The sequence below is a fragment of the Trachurus japonicus genome, chromosome 7 (assembly GCF_045865225.1).
Source record: "Trachurus japonicus isolate A0001 chromosome 7, Traja_1.0".
NCBI classification, from domain to species: domain Eukaryota; kingdom Metazoa; phylum Chordata; class Actinopteri; order Carangiformes; family Carangidae; genus Trachurus; species Trachurus japonicus.
Window position 1 is genome coordinate 31283856 of NC_140913.1, and position 18089 is coordinate 31301944.

Consider the following 18089-nt stretch of genomic DNA (forward strand, 5'->3'; position numbering starts at 1 on the left):
GCAAAAAAAAAAAAAAAACTACATGTGCAATAGTACTTATGTACAAATGAAAGACATATTTTATTGACAGATAACATTCAAGTTAATTTAAAAATGTACAGAATGAACAGCAATTTTTTTTCAAAACAAAAAAAGAATCCATTCATCTTAACTTGAATTCATTATTCACCACACTGGACAGTTTCTGGGAGTGCTGACAGGGACGCAGCATTAAATGTAACACTGGATTTTTCTCTCTCTCTCTCTCTCTCTTTTTTGAATGAGCAATTTGTAACTGGCCTTTGCCAAAATATGATAAAAAAAAAAGAAACAAACAGACAAAAAAACATAGTGGGTTTCATCCCCATCTTAATGTGACACAATAAATATATTCTTTCGTAAATATATTCTTTGGTTTGTATCTATGGACGTTTTCAGGGACACACATTAAAAAATTTTTTTTTAAAAACTGGACAAACCTCTTCTGCGTCTTTTTTTGTGTATCTGATTGTCAGTAGCAGCAAAAACCTCATAAAACTGCATCATCATCATCATCTCCTTTTGGATCCCACACAAAAGTTCACCGCAAACTCAAAAAAACTTGAACACGATAACTTTTGCAATAGTTAAGCGTCAGAATATATTAACAAAAATATCACATTTTCACTCCTTAAATCAGTTCCACGTACAAATCACGTGACACTTGTAGTACGATACATGGGAATGGTTAACGTGGAACTGAAGACGTGTTGAGCTCAATCTGTTTTGTTTTTTTGCAGAGTTGATATTTGAACATGATCTTAATAATGAAACAGCAACTGATGAGCAAACAAACTAAAATGTCTTGTTGTGTTTTTTTGTGGTTTGATAGAAATAGAACTCCTGGGAAAAAGGCGAGAACCGCCTCATCAAATTTCCTTTGTGTAAACACAGAGATAGTTTAGGGAAGTAGACTGGAAGGACTTTGGCAGTGACTGAGTTATTCACGGGAACGCTACACATCCATACTCTAAACTGGGATTTCCATTTGAGTCATGTTGTTCCCATTCATCCTTAATGCTGTTACTCCTTTCTTGTCTTTCACATTTCTTACATATGCCTCCACTGTGACCTGTGACACAGGTTTGATTCTGTAAGAACACTTTACTTTGTGTTCTCAGGACTGTTTGTCTGCCCCAACGCATCTCAAAACACATTCATCTCTTTTTTTGTTTGTTTTGTTTGTTGTATTGGTTGAAGACGAAGGTCCTTCACATATCCTTCGTCACGTGCAGCCGAGCTTTTACTTGCTTTGGTTGAGAACTCGGCAGATTTAGGGGTTGTACTTTATTGACAGGGAGCATTGGTTTTGGCTTTTTCTTTTCACGGTGTATCTTATGTGTTCAGTCACGGCAACTAGTGCCCACCGCCGCTCCGGGACTCTCCGGTCGCCCAGTCGATCATGATGAATGACAAACTCATGATCATGAAGACGAATCCCAGCGCAGCAAAGCATGCGGCCTGCAGGAGTTAGAGGGAAAGAAAACGAAATGTGTCAACAAGACGTTCAGAAATACGCTGAAATTTAAACCAAGATGTGGCTGAAGGAACCGCCTTGTACCTGAATCTTGGGTCTGGACATTAAAGGCTCCTGTTCTTCAGGGACGATCCGGACGTAGAAGATCCCGGGTAGGATGAAGATGAGGCTGGGGGCGGATGTGGCTCCTGTAGATGAATGGAGAACAGTGTAAGTTTAAATTGTACACACAAGAGATCTATGAAATCTATGAAATCATTTCCTCCTGCGTAAACATAGCCTACCGATGAGGCCAAAGATGTCACGGATGGAGGGCACGAAGATGACAAGGAGGTTGACCACGAAGATGAGACAAAATGCAATGGCGATGTGTCTGGCCCAGTGGAAAGCCTTGTCAGGGAACAAGATCTGGAGCAAAGCCCTGCGGATCTGCGGAGGGAAGGTAGAATAAATGTTTAAAAAAGGTAACAAACATCAGGATCCATTTAAAAAACTCTATTCAAGTGAAATCTTGTCATTGTAGCTAATGAGTTGCTGTTGAGAAGCGGTTATTATTCAGGGCGTAATGTGTCAGATTGACTTGTGTCAACTTGATTGTACCTCAACTATGTGACATTTCAGGTAGGTTGCTCTTAACATTTGTTAAAAACCACCCAGCAGCAGCTTTCTGCACATAATGATAGAGTAATAATTCAATATTTGCTTACTTGACAGTGGTTATGTGACTAGACGGACACAGCAGCTTCATAAACAGATGGTTTGTGAAGCTGGAACCAGAGTTAGCTTAGCTTAGCTTAGCCTAGCCTAGCCTAGCCTAGCCTAGAGACTATAAAAACTACCCTGTCATGAAACCATGACTTATTCTTACACTTTGATTTTTGCACCTGTGATTAAACAAACAAAATATAATGTTTTTATTTGTAAAGTTTGGAAGTGCTGTAAGATGTGGCCTCTGCTAAACTCAGCTAACTGACTGCTAGCTTCAGTTTGAGTCATGAGGGCCGGCTTCAATCAATCTTTCCCCAAATCTATTTTTCAATCTATAACCTGCACAAGGCTTATGATATCAATATGTATTTGTGGATGTCTGCCAGTCATTTTAAAAGTGGGTGTTATCTCGAAAAAGCATCTTGTATCTCTATATCACTCAGAAGTCAAATGGCTAAAATGCTCCGTACAGTCAAACTGAAACAGAAACGGCCGCATGTAGCCCACATGGTTCCAGAAGTTTTGTTCTGAAACACTGAGGCATTTTCAGTGTCATGACTTCCATCACTTTGGCAGAATTTAATGTGACCTCATAATGTCTTACAAACATAATTTAAACATAATTTTTTATAAATAAATTCAAAAAATAAATAAATTCAATCTTTTAGAGACATTCAATCAGTTCAGGTTTTTTGTCTTTTGAGAACTGTGCAAAACAACAGCAATATTGTTTTTTGTTTTTTTTATGCTGATTGTAGCGGCTTATGGTCTGAGACAGAGCGATATCTATCGCTCTGGTCTGAGAGCTAAGTTACTGTGATTTCATCAGCAGTGTAATTAAAGGAGCAGTTCAACATTTTTAAAGGAAAACTACTACACTGCAAAAACTCAAAATCTTTCCAAGAATATTTTTCTTGTCAAAACTAAACTCTTTCCACTTAAAATAAGACTCATCACCTAAAAATGTACTTGTTTTTAGATAATTTGCATTTGTTTCGAACAAATATTCACTTGAAATATGTAGAAAAATCTGCCAGTGAAAGCAAGTTTTTTGTGCTTTTGAAGAAAAACTGGCTTCACTATCAGATTTTTCTACTCATTTCAAGTGAAAATATGTTTGAAAGAAGTAAAAACTGTCTAGAAACAAGCTACTTTTTATGTGATGTTTCTTATTTTAAGTATAATGAGATTTGTTTTGACTAGAAATGACATTTTGACTAGAAATAAGACAAATATTCTTGGTAAGACATTTGAGTTTTGCAGTGTAACTATTGTAAGCAATATAAATATGGCTCTTACATTGATGTACCCTTTGATTTTTCACCTAACATAGTGGATATATCTTACCGGGAAGAGAACCACGGGGACAGTCAGGGTGACGGCGACCAGCACGGCCAGACGCACACAGAGGATCAGGACGTCCCGAGAGCCGATACGACTGTAGGTGTGTAACAGCTCCGACTCCACAGAGCCTATAGCAGACACAGAGTATCTCACATATGGTCCTGCATGTCCACACATCCCTCATTCACAACACTGGAAAATGTTGTATGGACTCTGGGTACTAGCTACAAGTGGGTCTTTCATTTGAGATCTTTCCAATCACAACATCAGCAGAACAAAGTGACCTTTGAGTTTCTTACCGTAAAAGGTGAGGTAACCAAAAAGAGCAGTCAGCAGATACATGACAAACATGGCCAGGATGGAGACGTTGGCGACGCGCTGCATACGCTTCTTGTTGGCACTATGGGTAAAATCATACAGAAAACCACATGAGCTTTCTTACCACCTATTATAATAATGATAATAACAATAAAAACATTTTCCCGACTTACTCTCGTAGCTCGGTGTAGATTGGCAGCACTTCTGGGTGACAGACAAAAGCGAAGGCCAGGATTGGGATGGTGTATGCGGTCTGAAAGCCAAACACACCACAGTAAACCCACATTTTATTGTGTGTTTTATACCCAATACTCACTTATTGACACAACACACTCCAGCGTAGAACACAGGGCAGTAAATCTACTGTGCAAACAAAGAAATAGGAAGCCACGCAGGGGAAGGCAATAGGAACATGATTTTCCTCTAACCTGGGAGTTGACGGTGAAAAACTGGGCCTCACACAACAAGCCTGTCGTGTTATCAGCGTGGTGGACATGGTGGCCATGGAGGTCAGGGTGGGCAGTTGGATGAGTCGCATTAGGAAGCATGTCATCGAGCGGACATGGCGTGTTGAATTTCTTGTATATGACCTGTGGAGTTGCACCCATTTGGTTAATCAAAGATAAATATTTGACCACGGAACAGTTGGTCGCATTTTGTGTATCTTTACTGACTCACCGAAATGAGGAAAAACACCATGCAGGAGAGGGAGAAGCCACTTGTGTAGCCTAGGTAACCTGGATCAGAGATAACAAGACGTTGCAGCAACAAAAGAAAAAAAAACAGATTCAGGAGTGATGATAGTTTTGATTTCAGAATAAAAGGAGACAGTAAAACGTGACAAAAAAACTGCATCTACATGAGTGATCAAGAGAGGGGAATTCTCTTAAAAAGAAAATGAGATGACAGAATGAATAACATACCAAGTTGTTTCATGAGTGCGAGAGGAAGGATGATGAAAGCACTAACAATCATGATCAAGTAGTTTCCATTCAAGAACCAGTGGCTAAGAAACAGTCAGACAAACAGATGAGAAAAAAAAAAATCAGTACTCCACAAAACTAAAAGAAACATGAACTACTGAACTATGAACACAAATCAAAACACTCACTCAAGGTTTTCTTGTTCATCGAGGAACGCCTTGATCACCAGGGGGAGCTCAGATTTGATGATGAAGAGATAGCTGGACATGGCTTAAAGGGAGGAGAAAACAACTATGTCACTTGAGCATATTTAATAATTTCTGATTAAATACTTATCCGTTCACTGAGAGATATAGAAAATGACCTGACAGTACCTCCAATGTTGTGTACTGTAATGACGATGCCAGCCAGCAATTTTCCCGGGTTGCCAAAAGCCCGGTTCCCGAGCTGCTCGTAAGCCCGGATCCCTGAAAACATAGTAACATTTTATACGTATATACACATATATATACGTATAAATACTCTCTCTATATATATAGCTCTGGAAAAAATTAAGAGATGACTCCCAAAATGATCAGTTTCTCTGGTTTTACTATTTATAGGTATGTGTTTGAGTAAAATTAAATTAAACATTTTTTGTTTTATTCTATCAACTACCGACAACATTTCTCCCAAAACTGAATTAAAAATTTTGTCATTTAGAGCTTTTGTTGGCTGAAAATGACTAAACTAGTCTAAATAACAAAAAATAAATATGAAGTCTTTTCAGACCTTGAATAATAATAATAATGCAAAGAAAACTTGTTCATATTTATTCCTAAACAACACAGCAAGAATATTTTAACTCAGGAAGAGTTTATAAATCAGTTTTTGTGGGATAATGTCAATGTTTAATCCCAGCAGAGGTTTTTATAATCTTCCTATGAAATCATCAGTGTCTCATTAAGTAGAATGAGTTGTGTTTGCGTTGGTGTTTAAAAAAGAAAAGAAAAGAATGACTGTCATACATGTAGAGATGCTTTTAAGAAACATTTGTGAAAGTGGTCTCTTATTTTATTCCAGAGCTATATATATAAATACGTGTGTGATAGATGGATGCAGAATTGCCTCTGTGGCTACATACAATGGGTGAAATAAGTAATTGATCCCCTGCTGATTTTTGCCCATATTTCACATGATCAAATGTAAATTTATTTTTTACCTTTAGATGATGATATTATTTTTGGATGTTTTGTTGATAACTCTGTCTCTTTCTGTTAAAATAAACTTACCATATAAACTATAAAAACCATCCATTTCTTTGTGGGGGAGCAAATTTACAAAATCAGCAGGGGATCAAATACTCATTTCCCCCTACTGCAGTGCATGCGGAGTGAGACTATACGGCCGCGGCTTCTTCTTACCGACGACGCCGGCACTTTTCAGCAGGAGGTGAATTGAATATGCGGAGAGAATGGCGATGGAGAACAACAGGATTCTGAAAAGACACAAGAACAAATGTGTCTAAATAAGAATGACATCACAGGAAAAAGGAGAAATAAAGTCACTGACTCTTTTGAGACTTCCTCAGAAACTAAATTCTGTTAATAACTCCTATTCATGATTGTCATCTCTGTTGTTTTTTTTTTTCTTCCGCCCACTCGAGAGAAAGAAAGAAAGAGAGAGTGAAGTGAGTTGAGTTTGTGCTTTGAGAGAGACAGACTGGCTCTCCAGCAGCTCTCCGCCTCCTCCCCTCTTCCCCTCCTCCCCTCCCCTCCGCCACATAGCACAGGACTGATCCAAGCAGCAAGCAAGTCCTGGACCTGATCACTAGTGTCTATATTTAACTGCTCAAATCTGATTTAGAGGAGCTGCTGCGTGTGTATGAGCTCTAATGTACATTGTGACAGATCAGGATTTGTACGGTAGCTGCTGTGTGTGTGTGTGTGTGTACAGCGTCACACCTGCGGCTCACGCAGATAGACAGACAGACAGACAGACAGACAGACAGACAGACAGACAGATCCCAGCACACAGCTCACTCTCCTGCCACCACACATAACCTGTCCTAACACAAACACACACACACACAGTCAGACAGATGATACATTACACACACCGCTGCAGACCCGCTTCTAGCCTTATAAGGAACCTCTGTTGTCTGTATCCAAACTCTATCTGCTAATACAACCTTTAACCTGTTTATTTTTTCTTTTTTTAAAGTATATTTTTGGGCTTTTTTGCCTTTAATCGATAGTATAGTGAAGAGAGAGACAGGAAATGGGAGGTAGAGAGAGGAGACATGACATGCAGCAAAGGGATTCGGGATTCAATACAGCGAGGACTATAACCTCGGCTGCTCTACCAACTGAGCTAAACGACGCTAACCCAACCTTTAACCTATTTCTGATCCAATCAATGGATTATTATGGATGTATTTATGGACAGTTAGTATGTGTATGTGTTCTACCCTATGTGGTACAATATTTTATTCCATTGTTGTTCTTTTTAAAGGTTGCCTTGTACAATCTGGCAGAGGGACAGTCAATGAAAACTAGCTTTTTAAGCTAATTCGGGTGCATTTACATGTGTTTTTTTTCTACAATGTTTATTAATGTGCATTGTCCCTTTTCAAATAAACTAAACTAAATCAATAATTATTGGTAACACTTTAGAATAAGGGTCCCTTAATTAATGTTAGTTAGTACATTATTAAGCATTAATATATAAACTAATGTGTTAATTAATGCTGAGTATGCATACATAATGATAACTAATTACATTATTCAACTAACTTTGAGTAGTACCGTAAACATTAATTAACTGCTACTGCTAATAGGCTACATTAATTAATGTGTTTCCTAACCCTAAGTCATACATAATAATGATTGTTAATATATCTGTAAACAGTCAATTAATGCTTAATAATGTACTAACTAACATTTTCAGACAACAGACACAAAGCTTTACAGAGTGTGAAAGCGACACAGAAGCCAACACAAACAGAAGAAGATACAATTTGATGAATACAAAAATAAAGTTTAAACAAAAAGTAATAAAACATACACGAATAAAGACATTGTCAATGTAAATCCATTTTAAAATATGAGATAAAAAGTGGAGAAATGCCATCAAGAAATGGCCCGAATGACCTCATTTTGCAAACATCTCCACTGGGTTGGTCCACAACTCATGAAGTCAGACACCCAACCACCCACACACACACACACACACACACCGAACAGCCCCACTTTATCCTCACAACCACAAGGAGTACACAAATGTGGCCTTCTTACACAAATACTAAATATACTGTAAGTCACAAGGAGCTGAATATAGAGGAGACAATATTACAACAGCAAGTTCATGTGTCTCCTTGGGTTGACACATTAGACAAACACACACACACATTGACAAATACACTGCGGCTCATAGGGAGTGCGTGTTTGGCTCGCGTACTCACAGAAACAGGATGATCCCAGTGTTGGACATTGCAAAAGCCAGTCCCAGGATTCCACTGCCCATTATGGCGTTACTGAGGTTAAAGATGGACATGCCGAAGGAGGTCTTCCCCTCGAACTGCAGAGAGAGAGATGTAACACAAATCAATGCATAAACAGATACAACATAAACAGCAGCAGTGTTTACTGTATCTGATCTGACTATGACAAACCACTCACATCTGTAAAGTGGAGTTCTTTCTTGCCACCAGGTTTATGCGGGAGAAACTCCTGATGTTCGGCCAAGGTGTCCAGCCCATCAAACCTATAACACGGGGGGAAAACATTAAAACTCAAAATCTTTCCAAGAATATTTGTCCTTTTTCTTGTCAAAATGTCTCATTTCTAGTCAAAACTGATAGCATACCACTTAAAATAAGACTCATCACCTAAAAATGTTGATGTTAAACTTGTTTTTAGATAATTTTCACTTGTTTCAAACAAATATTCACTTGAAATAAGTAGAAAAGTGAAAGTTTTTTGTGCTTGAAATAAGGAAGAAAAACTCCACTATCAGATTTTTCTACTTATTTCAAGTGAAAATATGCTTGAAAGAAGTAAAAAGTGTCTAGAAACAAGCTACTTTTTAATGCGATGTTTCTTATTTTAAGTATAATGAGATTTGTTTTGACTAGAAATAAGACAAATGTTTTTGCAGTGTACAACATATTTACTGTGATATGATGTATATATAATTTATTATTCTTCCTTTGTGAGTCTTACCCCTCATCTCTGCTGTGTCCGTTCATCTTCTGAAGCTCCATCCTGATTGTTGCTCAGTGGGGGGTTGTGACGTGAGAGACTTTTTTCTCTGGAAGAGACGAGACATCAAGTGTTTAGTTTGTGAGATCGTCACTCGCCAAAAACCCCCTAGAAATGTGTTCATCATCATTTATGCACAGGGGAGGTTTGATGTCAGCTGCTTGGGAGGGGGGTGGGGTGAGGGGTTGGTTTTCCAGCCCATTGCAGGGGAGTGACTTTGCCAACTTTCCATTATTTGTGGGGGAGAAAAAAAAAAAAAGAAACAGCAAGCAGGTTGACCTCAGCGTGTGTCATTAACTCTGATGCATGCCGTCTGGATGCATCATTTTTCTGAAATGACCGAGTCTTAACTTGTCCCTGGATCCCAGAGTTGGTCTTTCAGGGAACTATGCTGTAATGTGCTTCTGTAATATTTTCATGACATGGATGATGGATGTGAGGCTGCAGCTCAGAGGATACAGTCTCTACGACACTACGAATATTCAATTACAGTCACGGTAGCAGACTGGAAAAAAGGTGTTTAAATATCCTGAGAAGGTAAACATGGCATCTATCTATTTGTACTTCCACAGAAAGAGAGACAGAAGCCACGGCACTCCAGAAACAGTGAATATGACTGGCGCAATACAAACAGAAAAATGCCATGTGGCCTCAAAAGAGCAGATCTATTTATAAAGTCTTGAGACACACCACTGTAATTTGTCCCACTTGCCAAATACAACAAGATTCTTGCGTTTATGACGTTTTGGCAATACAAAAAAATCCTTCGCCACGGCTTTGTTTTGGAGTTCTGCCCTGTACCTCAGAAGTCAACCCTTAGCAAAAAGTTGTTTATTAAAGTGTACTACAAGTAAACTCATTTTATACTAAAACTGAGGCAGTATACTTGGAAGTGTACTTTTTATAAACTATATTTTATATACTTAAGAAAAGTATAGTGAAGTATACTTGGCTTATACTGAAAAGTATAAAGAATAGTCTAAGAATAAGTACATTAACACTTTAGACTTAAGGTACAGCCACACTATAACCGACCAAATCGCGGAGCGTCGTGTCGCTCTCATTGAGAATACATTGGGTCTCATCGTCAGGTATCCCAGCATGCTTTGACCCAATGTATTCTCAATGGGAGCGACGCGATGCTCCGCCATTTGGTCGGTTATAGTGTGGCTGCACCTTTACACTTATACTTTAATACTAAAGCTTATACTTTTACTTTAGTATACGTTTTACTTCTTTCTGCCACAAAGTACTAATACTTAGTATATCTTGATCCAAGTACAGAATAAGGTCAAGTCATTGACTTGTGCCAGAGAGGTTCGGTGGATATTTTCACAGACGCCTTGCAATTACACCACGGGCCACTCGGGGTCCGCGGACCACTGGACTAGAAGTATATACTTAGTACACTAGTAGTATATAAATGAGTGTACTTAAAAGTGTACTTTTGTAAACTTAAAATTATCTATAAAGTATACTTCTATAAATGTAAAATGTTCCAGTTTAGTCAGAAGAAGTAATAAATTAGTCTATTTTCTAGTATGCTACAAGTACATGGTCCATAGTATACTTGCTATACTTATACTCAAGCATACTTAATAAAATTAACTTCAAGTACTGTATACTACTTTTTGCTAAGGGAAACTGTGAAATAGAATTCCTGAAAGAAACGGGATGATATTGTTTGACTACGTCCTTTTAAAGCTTGTGTGACATGAAAGGCTTTAAATAACAAACGTTGTCACGTTGCTCTAATCTGTCGTGGGCCAAACAAAGCCGGCATGGACGCACTCTGGGAATGAGCGTAGGTCTGTGCTCCTGCCACGGGGTCATGGGATACTTCCCCTCTCTGTGGGTCAGACGGCCCTCAGGATTTTCACATTTGACCCCTAAGGGGACACTCGCACTACGTTGCGTTACATTCCTTAAGAGTTTTTACACAAAAACCAGAATTTTTGCACGTTCCTACGCTCTCGTCACTGAGCGGTGGCACGTTGTCAAGTACAATAATCCATACAAGTTGGTCCTTGATAGGCGAGAGCGACAGACACAAACAAAAGGGTTTCTGTGTTAAATGGTGCTATTTAGTCTAAGTACAGAGTAGCCCTTTCCCTGCATACTGGCCCCAGGTCAAGTTTGGTTTGAGTAACTTTCTTTAGCTACATACCCGATGACTTTCCCATGGTCCATGGCCAACACACACACACACACACACACACACACAGCCAACACAGCATAGACTAAATGTCAGGAATATTTTGTCGTCTAACCTTCACAGAGAGGCGGTTTCTATGGATCAGTCGTCTCCATTACACTGTAAAAAAAGGCAGATTTTCCCCCACATGGGCCTAATTTGCATTTTTAATAGGAGAGTCGGGGGGGGGCTGCTGACGAAACTAGACAAACCTGGTTAACTAGAACATTTCTCTGTGCTCCATGTTGAGATATTTCATTGGCCATGAGGGTTTCTCTCAGACAGTGGAAACAGTAAAAAAAAAGTGGAAAGTGGAAAAAAGTAATAAAAACCAAAAGTGCTCCTGTATTTTCCATCCGATTATACACCCAGTTTTCCCAACAACCTTCCCTGATGCTATTTACAATGTCTTCAATGTATTGTAAATCTATTTAAACAATGATACATTGAATAATCCCCACAGTAATCCTGCCAATGAACGACATATGTTGAGTTCAACACAATAGATATTAGAGTAGCTTTACTATGCACACCACATGGCTCTTGTCTGACGCAAGACCAGCTCACTATTGACAGTTAGCCCTTCCCTTCTCTTCCTCCTCATTTGATACTCAAGGATAAACCACACACACACACACACACAATCCTGTGCAACTTACCCTGTTGGTCAAACTTGGTTGTCTTTTCCGGTTATTGACACAATAACTCCTTTGTACAGATTCTCTCAGTTTTCTGGTGCCAATGTTTATGTGCAGCTCTGCTCTTAGGAGTCTCTCCAAAGCTCCTTGGTAGTGAAGAGAGGAGAGAGTGAGAGAGATTAGAGGCTGGGAGGGAGTAAGCGGGAAATGGGAACACCCATACTTAACCCTTTGTTTAACCAGTTACAGGTAGTATCACGGTTACAAAGACACTACGGGGGATCCGCTCACCAGGTGTCTGCACAGAAAAAGGTGTCAACAACACTAGAGACGATATGGAAATGAATGGCCTGTAGTTTTTCAGACAGTCTGCAGGTAACCTTGACGAATCAACAGGGATTCTGGTGAAGGTACTGGGAGGCTAATTACCATATCATTATGGAGTATGCGGAATTAGAGGAGGGGAGGGAAAAGTGGGTGTCATCCGAGGTGGGCTTTGTTACGGCATGGGGCGGATACTCGGTGACAGTTTGCATCCTGCTGGAAGTCACAGTGATGGTAATTAGATTAGGAGATAAGTGCTTTTTTAAGATTGCCAACATGTGATGGCGGTTAAGAGTGGAAACATTGTGCATGCTCGCTCGTATCATGTGGTCGAGCCAAAACAAACAGAAAAAGCCTGAGCTTGACATGTTAATAGGTGACATGAACATGACATGCAACATGACACATAGGGCTCCTTTAAAATCACAGTTGATCTCCATATATAAGCATCATACAAGGAGATGTTATACAGCATCTTATGCCTGCAAAATAGAAACTAGTATATGAGTCTTTAGATCTGTAATGTCACCCGACAACATTTCAGTTGGATGATAAAGCTCAAGTTAAGTGAGATAGTGGATTTGCTTGCTTGCTTGCCCACCCTAGAAACACCCACATGTTCTTTATCTCATCTCGACACAAAACGTTTACTGGAAATCCTGTCGCATGAAGCTCTCCTGCAGTGGTGTGCACACACTGATAGCAAGATTTCTTTTTGTTTTTTTTAATTCTGCCTAAATAAAGATTAGTTTCAATTCACTAGAGTTAAAAAAAAGAAAGAAAAAATATAACACTTCCACATTCTTAGTAATTTTGTTTGACGCCAGTCTAAGCCAAAACAGCAAAACATCACACTGAGTATGTTCTGCAAACTGGGTGGATTTAAATACAGTAACTGCTGTCAAACTTTTAACTTGTAGCCGGTTCATCCAGTCATTTGGGGTAAAACAAAAAACAAACATCAACAAAGGAACAGACGACATGTGTGAAATATAATATAGCACATCAGGACTCATTCTGCATCACGTATCAAGTTCTTTGTTATTTTTGTACTGAACAGTCTTGCCAGCATTTTGTCCCTCTCTCCACTCTCCTCCTTCTCTGCCAGCATGTCACTAAAGGCACAAACCGGGAATGAGAACATAAATATATTCTTAGCTGAAAGGCCAAAGCAGAAACCATCTGACAGAGGAGACTCTGAGCAGTAATTCATCTGTCACTATACGGCATATCATCAGTGGAGGTGATGACAGTAACCGTCAGCTGTGTGTATCTGTGTGTATGAATGGGAGAGATTGTATTGTAGGTCAAAAAAAGGAGAGACCTCTCCTTGTACTCACCTCTGCGGGCAGACGGACGGATGTCTTCAAGTCTAGACGGAAGAAAAACGTTCAAAGGTTAAAAACTTGTTGGGCTGGTTCACATCTAAAAATCTGCTTTTGCCGCTGTGGGAGAGAAATAATGGCAGGAAGAAGGACAGATTCGCGCCTTAAAAATTTCCTGTCATGTCAGAGGCCAAGCTCCTCCCAGATGAGATGAAGCCACGTGTGGTGCTGCTGCTGCTGCTGCTGCTGCTGCTGCTGCCTTCTTCTTTCCAACATTTATCTGGAGCCTGCCAGCACTGTGAGCCCTGGCTTTTCTACTTGTAATCTAAACCTAAAGGTGAGAAATAAAAACTACATTCTGCCAGAAATACACGGCCTACTGGCCAACATTACAGTGGTTTGTGTGGCTGTGCAGCTGCTGGTGTCAATAGAAAAAAAAAAAAGTGTGGCTGTGGAAAGTTACTTCTAATTTCTCTTTCTGACCATCTGCTTTGTGTCACCATCTAGTGGACACCAACACCATGGTGACAAAAATAAATAAATAAATAAGTAATAACACATCAGTAAATCATATAAATGGGGTTAGGGTTACAACAGCATACAGAGATGATCATTCAAATAAAAAAGTGAAAGGGCCAATTATAATTTCCAAAAAGATATTCAATTTACAATAATGTAAAAAAGCCAAAGTTGGAATTTGGATGCAGCATTCATTAAAGCAGAAGTAAGCGATCCGGTGGTTTTGGCCACCACATTCACGCGCATCCCTTGGCTGCACACACAGAGAGGACCGCCCCTTTATGCCGTTCTCTCTCCTCATTGGATAAAGGTTGTAGGATACAAGGAAAGTTTTCTCCTCGGCTTACAGCAGAGCAGAGGTACTGACAGACCCGTGTTTCGGACCAAACACTCTATATAAGTGATTGCTGTCGGAAGATATAACTATTTAAGACTTATATTAACACAAATATTCCGCTTACTTCTGCTTTAACAAAACCATTTCAGCTCTAAGAACAAATAAAACCAAACTCAAAAGTAATAGAAAACTATTGTCTTTTATTATTTAACTAAGAAAGAACACATAATCAGTTAACAGTTAAAACCAGTGGAAAGACGAGACATGTTTAAGAGTCCTACAGTACTTGTTTGAGTAAGAGCTTTTACTCATAATAATGAGTCAGGTAAAACAAAAAACTCTGGTCCGTGCATTCATCGAACGTGTCACTTCCCCTTCTCAACCCACGCAAAGAAATTACAGCGGGCCTCGGGGTTGGAGGCATGACCCTGGGGACGGGCGCACACGAAGAACTGCTTGCCCATGTTCGGCCCCTCTTTCTTCACCGTACGCAGCACGCAGGCCTCGCCGTGGGCTTTACAGGAGGGAGGAGGAGGCGGCCCGTGGAGCACCGACTTCCAAAACACATGCAATGACGCCCCTTTGGTGCCGTTGGAGCGCCCGCCGCCACCGCCGCCGCCAAGCTTTGGGGTGGTTGGATGTTTTGTCTTCACCTGTTGGTCCGGCTCTGTTTCTGCAGGTGTGACTGAGGCTGATGTGTCAACGTCTCCAGCTGCGGATGGCGCTTTCTGGGGGTTTTGTGTTGTGGTCGAGGTGGTTGAGGTGCTTGAGGTTTTTTCACATGGCCTGGTGGCAGCTTCGGTGAAGGGAGTGACGCTGGTGAGTTTAGGTTTGAAGAAGGAGAGGAGGTTACCTTGTGGCTTTGAAGAAGCCTTTACCGTCTTTGTCTTTTTCCCCTTTGGGACGACAGGATCTGGCGTTAATGTCCGTTTTTTACCAGCGGGGTTTCCACTTCCAGCACTGACCGGCACCGGGTTTAGATTCTCTCTTCTTTCCTCCTCTTCTTGAGATCCAGGTAACGCCTCTCTCTGCTCCGACTGAGCTGATCTTTGGTCCACTTTAACAAGGAAGCGGGAGAGTTTCTGCTGCTTGCCAACAAACTCTGGCAGGTAACGAGTACAAAGGGGAGGAGGTTTGGAGCTGGGCAGGAGAGGGCAGCTCAGTTGCCCCCAAACGGGGCAGTGGTCCGAGCCCTCCACCTCCGGCATGATGTCCGCTCCCACGAACCGGTCCCTGGCCAGCTGCCAGTCAGCGAATATATAGTCTATGCGCGTGCCGTAGTTGGTCTGCCGTGCTCCGGTCATCGTGGACCAGCACGTGAAGGCGTTTGTTCGAGTTGGATGGAAATAGCGAAACGTATCTACGAATTTTCCACCGTGGTCCGGACCTGCTGTGGGAAGATCAGACTCTTCATCAGGTCGCTCTTCATCCTCGTCCTCCTTTGTTTCGTCACTGTGCAAGAACCTATTCAGCCATTTCCTGCCCGGGTTTTCACCAAAGTCATCCTAAGCAATGAGAAAAACAAAGTAGGTAGAGTAGTGTATAACATTAGGCAAAAAATATAATATTCTTAAGATCCATATCTTCCTATTCACTCTTTAAAAAGCAGCTAAACATACATCTTAACTTTCCTTGAATTTCCCGCTCTCTCAATATCCCACATCCTTACTCTGTCTTTTTTTTATGATTTCAATCTATGAATTTTTTGTACCTTATTTCCATTGTCTCTATTTGTCACTTTGTTCTCTATCTCCTAATTTTTGCTCATTTTGCTCATATAACGTTGATTATGTATGCACTTTATCTCCTTTTTTTTCCTCTATGTTTATTTGTTAGCCAGAGAAATTTGTTTTGTTGTAATTAGTGACAGGGGTGGAATTTATGTACAAGCCAATCGGCTTCGTTCCCCTCCTTGCACCATTGAATATAAATGTGTGCTAAATAAATAAACCTAAACCTAAACCTAATAGGAATAGTTTAACATCTGTTAACCTTATTTTAGTATGAAGACCTGTAACCTTTTACTTACATTATCACTGGGGTCACAGTGGTCTATTTGCCGGTGAGATGTGTTTACATCTCCTAAAACAATCACATGGCTGAAAAATAAAACATAAGGAAATTACTTTGATTGCTTGAGTCAACATCATAACACTTTCACAATAATGTGCCCACAAATAAATACCCACATATAGGGAACTGTCCTTTGCCATAAATCATGATGAGCATAACTATAACATTTCTTTGCAGACTGTTGTTTCCTTAACTGCATTGCATTTAAGTTTCATTGAATTAAAAAAAAACCTTCTGTGAAATATTAATATCAAAATGTAAAAAGTTAAGATTTTTTTCACAAATAAAAAGCAATAGAAAGTGAAATTGTTGGAAATTGGAGAACAAACCAGTTTCATTTAGGCAACATGTCTGTGGTAAAAGCAGGATACACATGTGTTTCATCTCTTTTTTTTAAATTAAACACCCACCTGCCATCTTTCAGTAAGGCTTCGGCTCGACACTGAAGCAGCTTGTAAAACTGCAGTTTGAACTGTTTTCGCTCTGGCTTCTCAGGGTCGGCCCGTGGACAGTACACATTGATGACAGTAACAGTCTGCACCTTGTCTTGACACCTGTGGGGTCAGAAAGAGTTCATAAAGAATAAAGATATTTACAATTCCAGCGCATTTTGCATTCATTAAGCAATCAAGACAACAAGATTGCATTGCTCAACTTGTTTTCCTTTCATTTGAATGCACACACAGGCACAGATATACAATTTAAAATGAAAACAAATGTATGAAAACCACAAAGCTGAGTATTTTTCTCTCACTTGATTCTGTGCTGTGTGATGACAGCTCGTCCTTCGTTGTCCAAAAGCTGCAGCTCCTCATTTGAAAACTCAGTGTGGTCACCGTAGCATCCAACAGCCCCTTCATGGTTAGTGAGCAGACCAGTAAGACCCTCTTCAGCAGCAAAAGGTGTGGCGCTGTCCTTACAGTAGGTGGCAACCCCTGTGCAAATCAGGCATGGTGGAGTGAATTAGTTTGCATGGTGCATCAGTGTAGCAGCAGCAATAACAAGTGCAAAGGTTTGCTAGTGTGTGTCCACTCATTACAATCAATTACGACAGTATTTTGTTTATTAGAAGAGGGTGTCGTTTTGTCTGGGAACATGCATTCAGTGAAAAAACAACACAGCCATGACTCAAGGACACAGATTGAATTATTATGACTATGCCATGCACCTGAATAGCCGCTGCGTCCTCGACTGTAGCTGAAATAGGAGTTGTATCCGTCAACAATTGCAGTTCTCTCGTCGAGCAGGTCTCCTGTTGGGAGAGAAGTGTAGTGGGTTTATGTACCTTTTTTTTTTTATTACTTTCATAACAGATTGGCAGAGATAGCTAGCTGTGTATTTGGCTGTTCCGTCAAACTTACTCGTCACTTTAGTCTCCTGAACACAGATTATATCCGCACCCAGTGAGTCGAGAATCTGTTTAATGCCTCCTCGGAAAGTCCTTATGCCATTTATATTCCATGTAACGATCTTCATCTTGCAAAACTACAGTTGTTTTTACAGCAATGTGCGCTCCCGGAAGTAAAACGGAAGTAGCGAGCGTCTACCGGAAGTGTTTTTTTTTTTTGTTTTTTTTTACAAATCTGTCTTTATTTCTCTTTTTATTTTGTGTTTGTTAAGAATTATTTTATATTCATTGCATTGTTATTA

The 18089-nt window shown here is 40.0% G+C and overlaps 2 protein-coding genes across 2 annotated transcripts; both read right to left on the minus strand.

The window, feature by feature from the left end:
- Positions 1–16: 16 nt before the first annotated feature.
- Positions 17–9128, minus strand: LOC146985112 (sodium-coupled neutral amino acid transporter 3-like). Its single transcript, XM_085782847.1, has 15 exons — positions 8991–9128; positions 8448–8532; positions 8231–8346; positions 6192–6265; positions 5163–5255; positions 4977–5058; positions 4789–4871; positions 4544–4602; positions 4294–4455; positions 4039–4118; positions 3847–3947; positions 3551–3675; positions 1780–1924; positions 1580–1683; positions 17–1479 (listed from the first exon to the last, which is right to left on the minus strand). The coding sequence occupies exons 1-15, from the start codon at positions 9029–9031 to the stop codon at positions 1375–1377; spliced, it is 1455 nt and encodes a 484-aa protein (XP_085638973.1). The 5' UTR covers positions 9032–9128; the 3' UTR covers positions 17–1374.
- A 5418-nt stretch (positions 9129–14546) lies between these two features.
- apex2 (APEX nuclease (apurinic/apyrimidinic endonuclease) 2) lies at positions 14547–17970 on the minus strand. The gene is made up of 6 exons (XM_085782843.1): positions 17801–17970; positions 17608–17691; positions 17194–17374; positions 16850–16993; positions 16396–16465; positions 14547–15871 (listed from the first exon to the last, which is right to left on the minus strand). Exons 1-6 carry the CDS (start codon positions 17913–17915, stop codon positions 14732–14734), a joined length of 1734 nt encoding a protein of 577 aa, XP_085638969.1. The 5' UTR covers positions 17916–17970; the 3' UTR covers positions 14547–14731.
- Between the last annotated feature and the right edge of the window lie 119 nt (positions 17971–18089).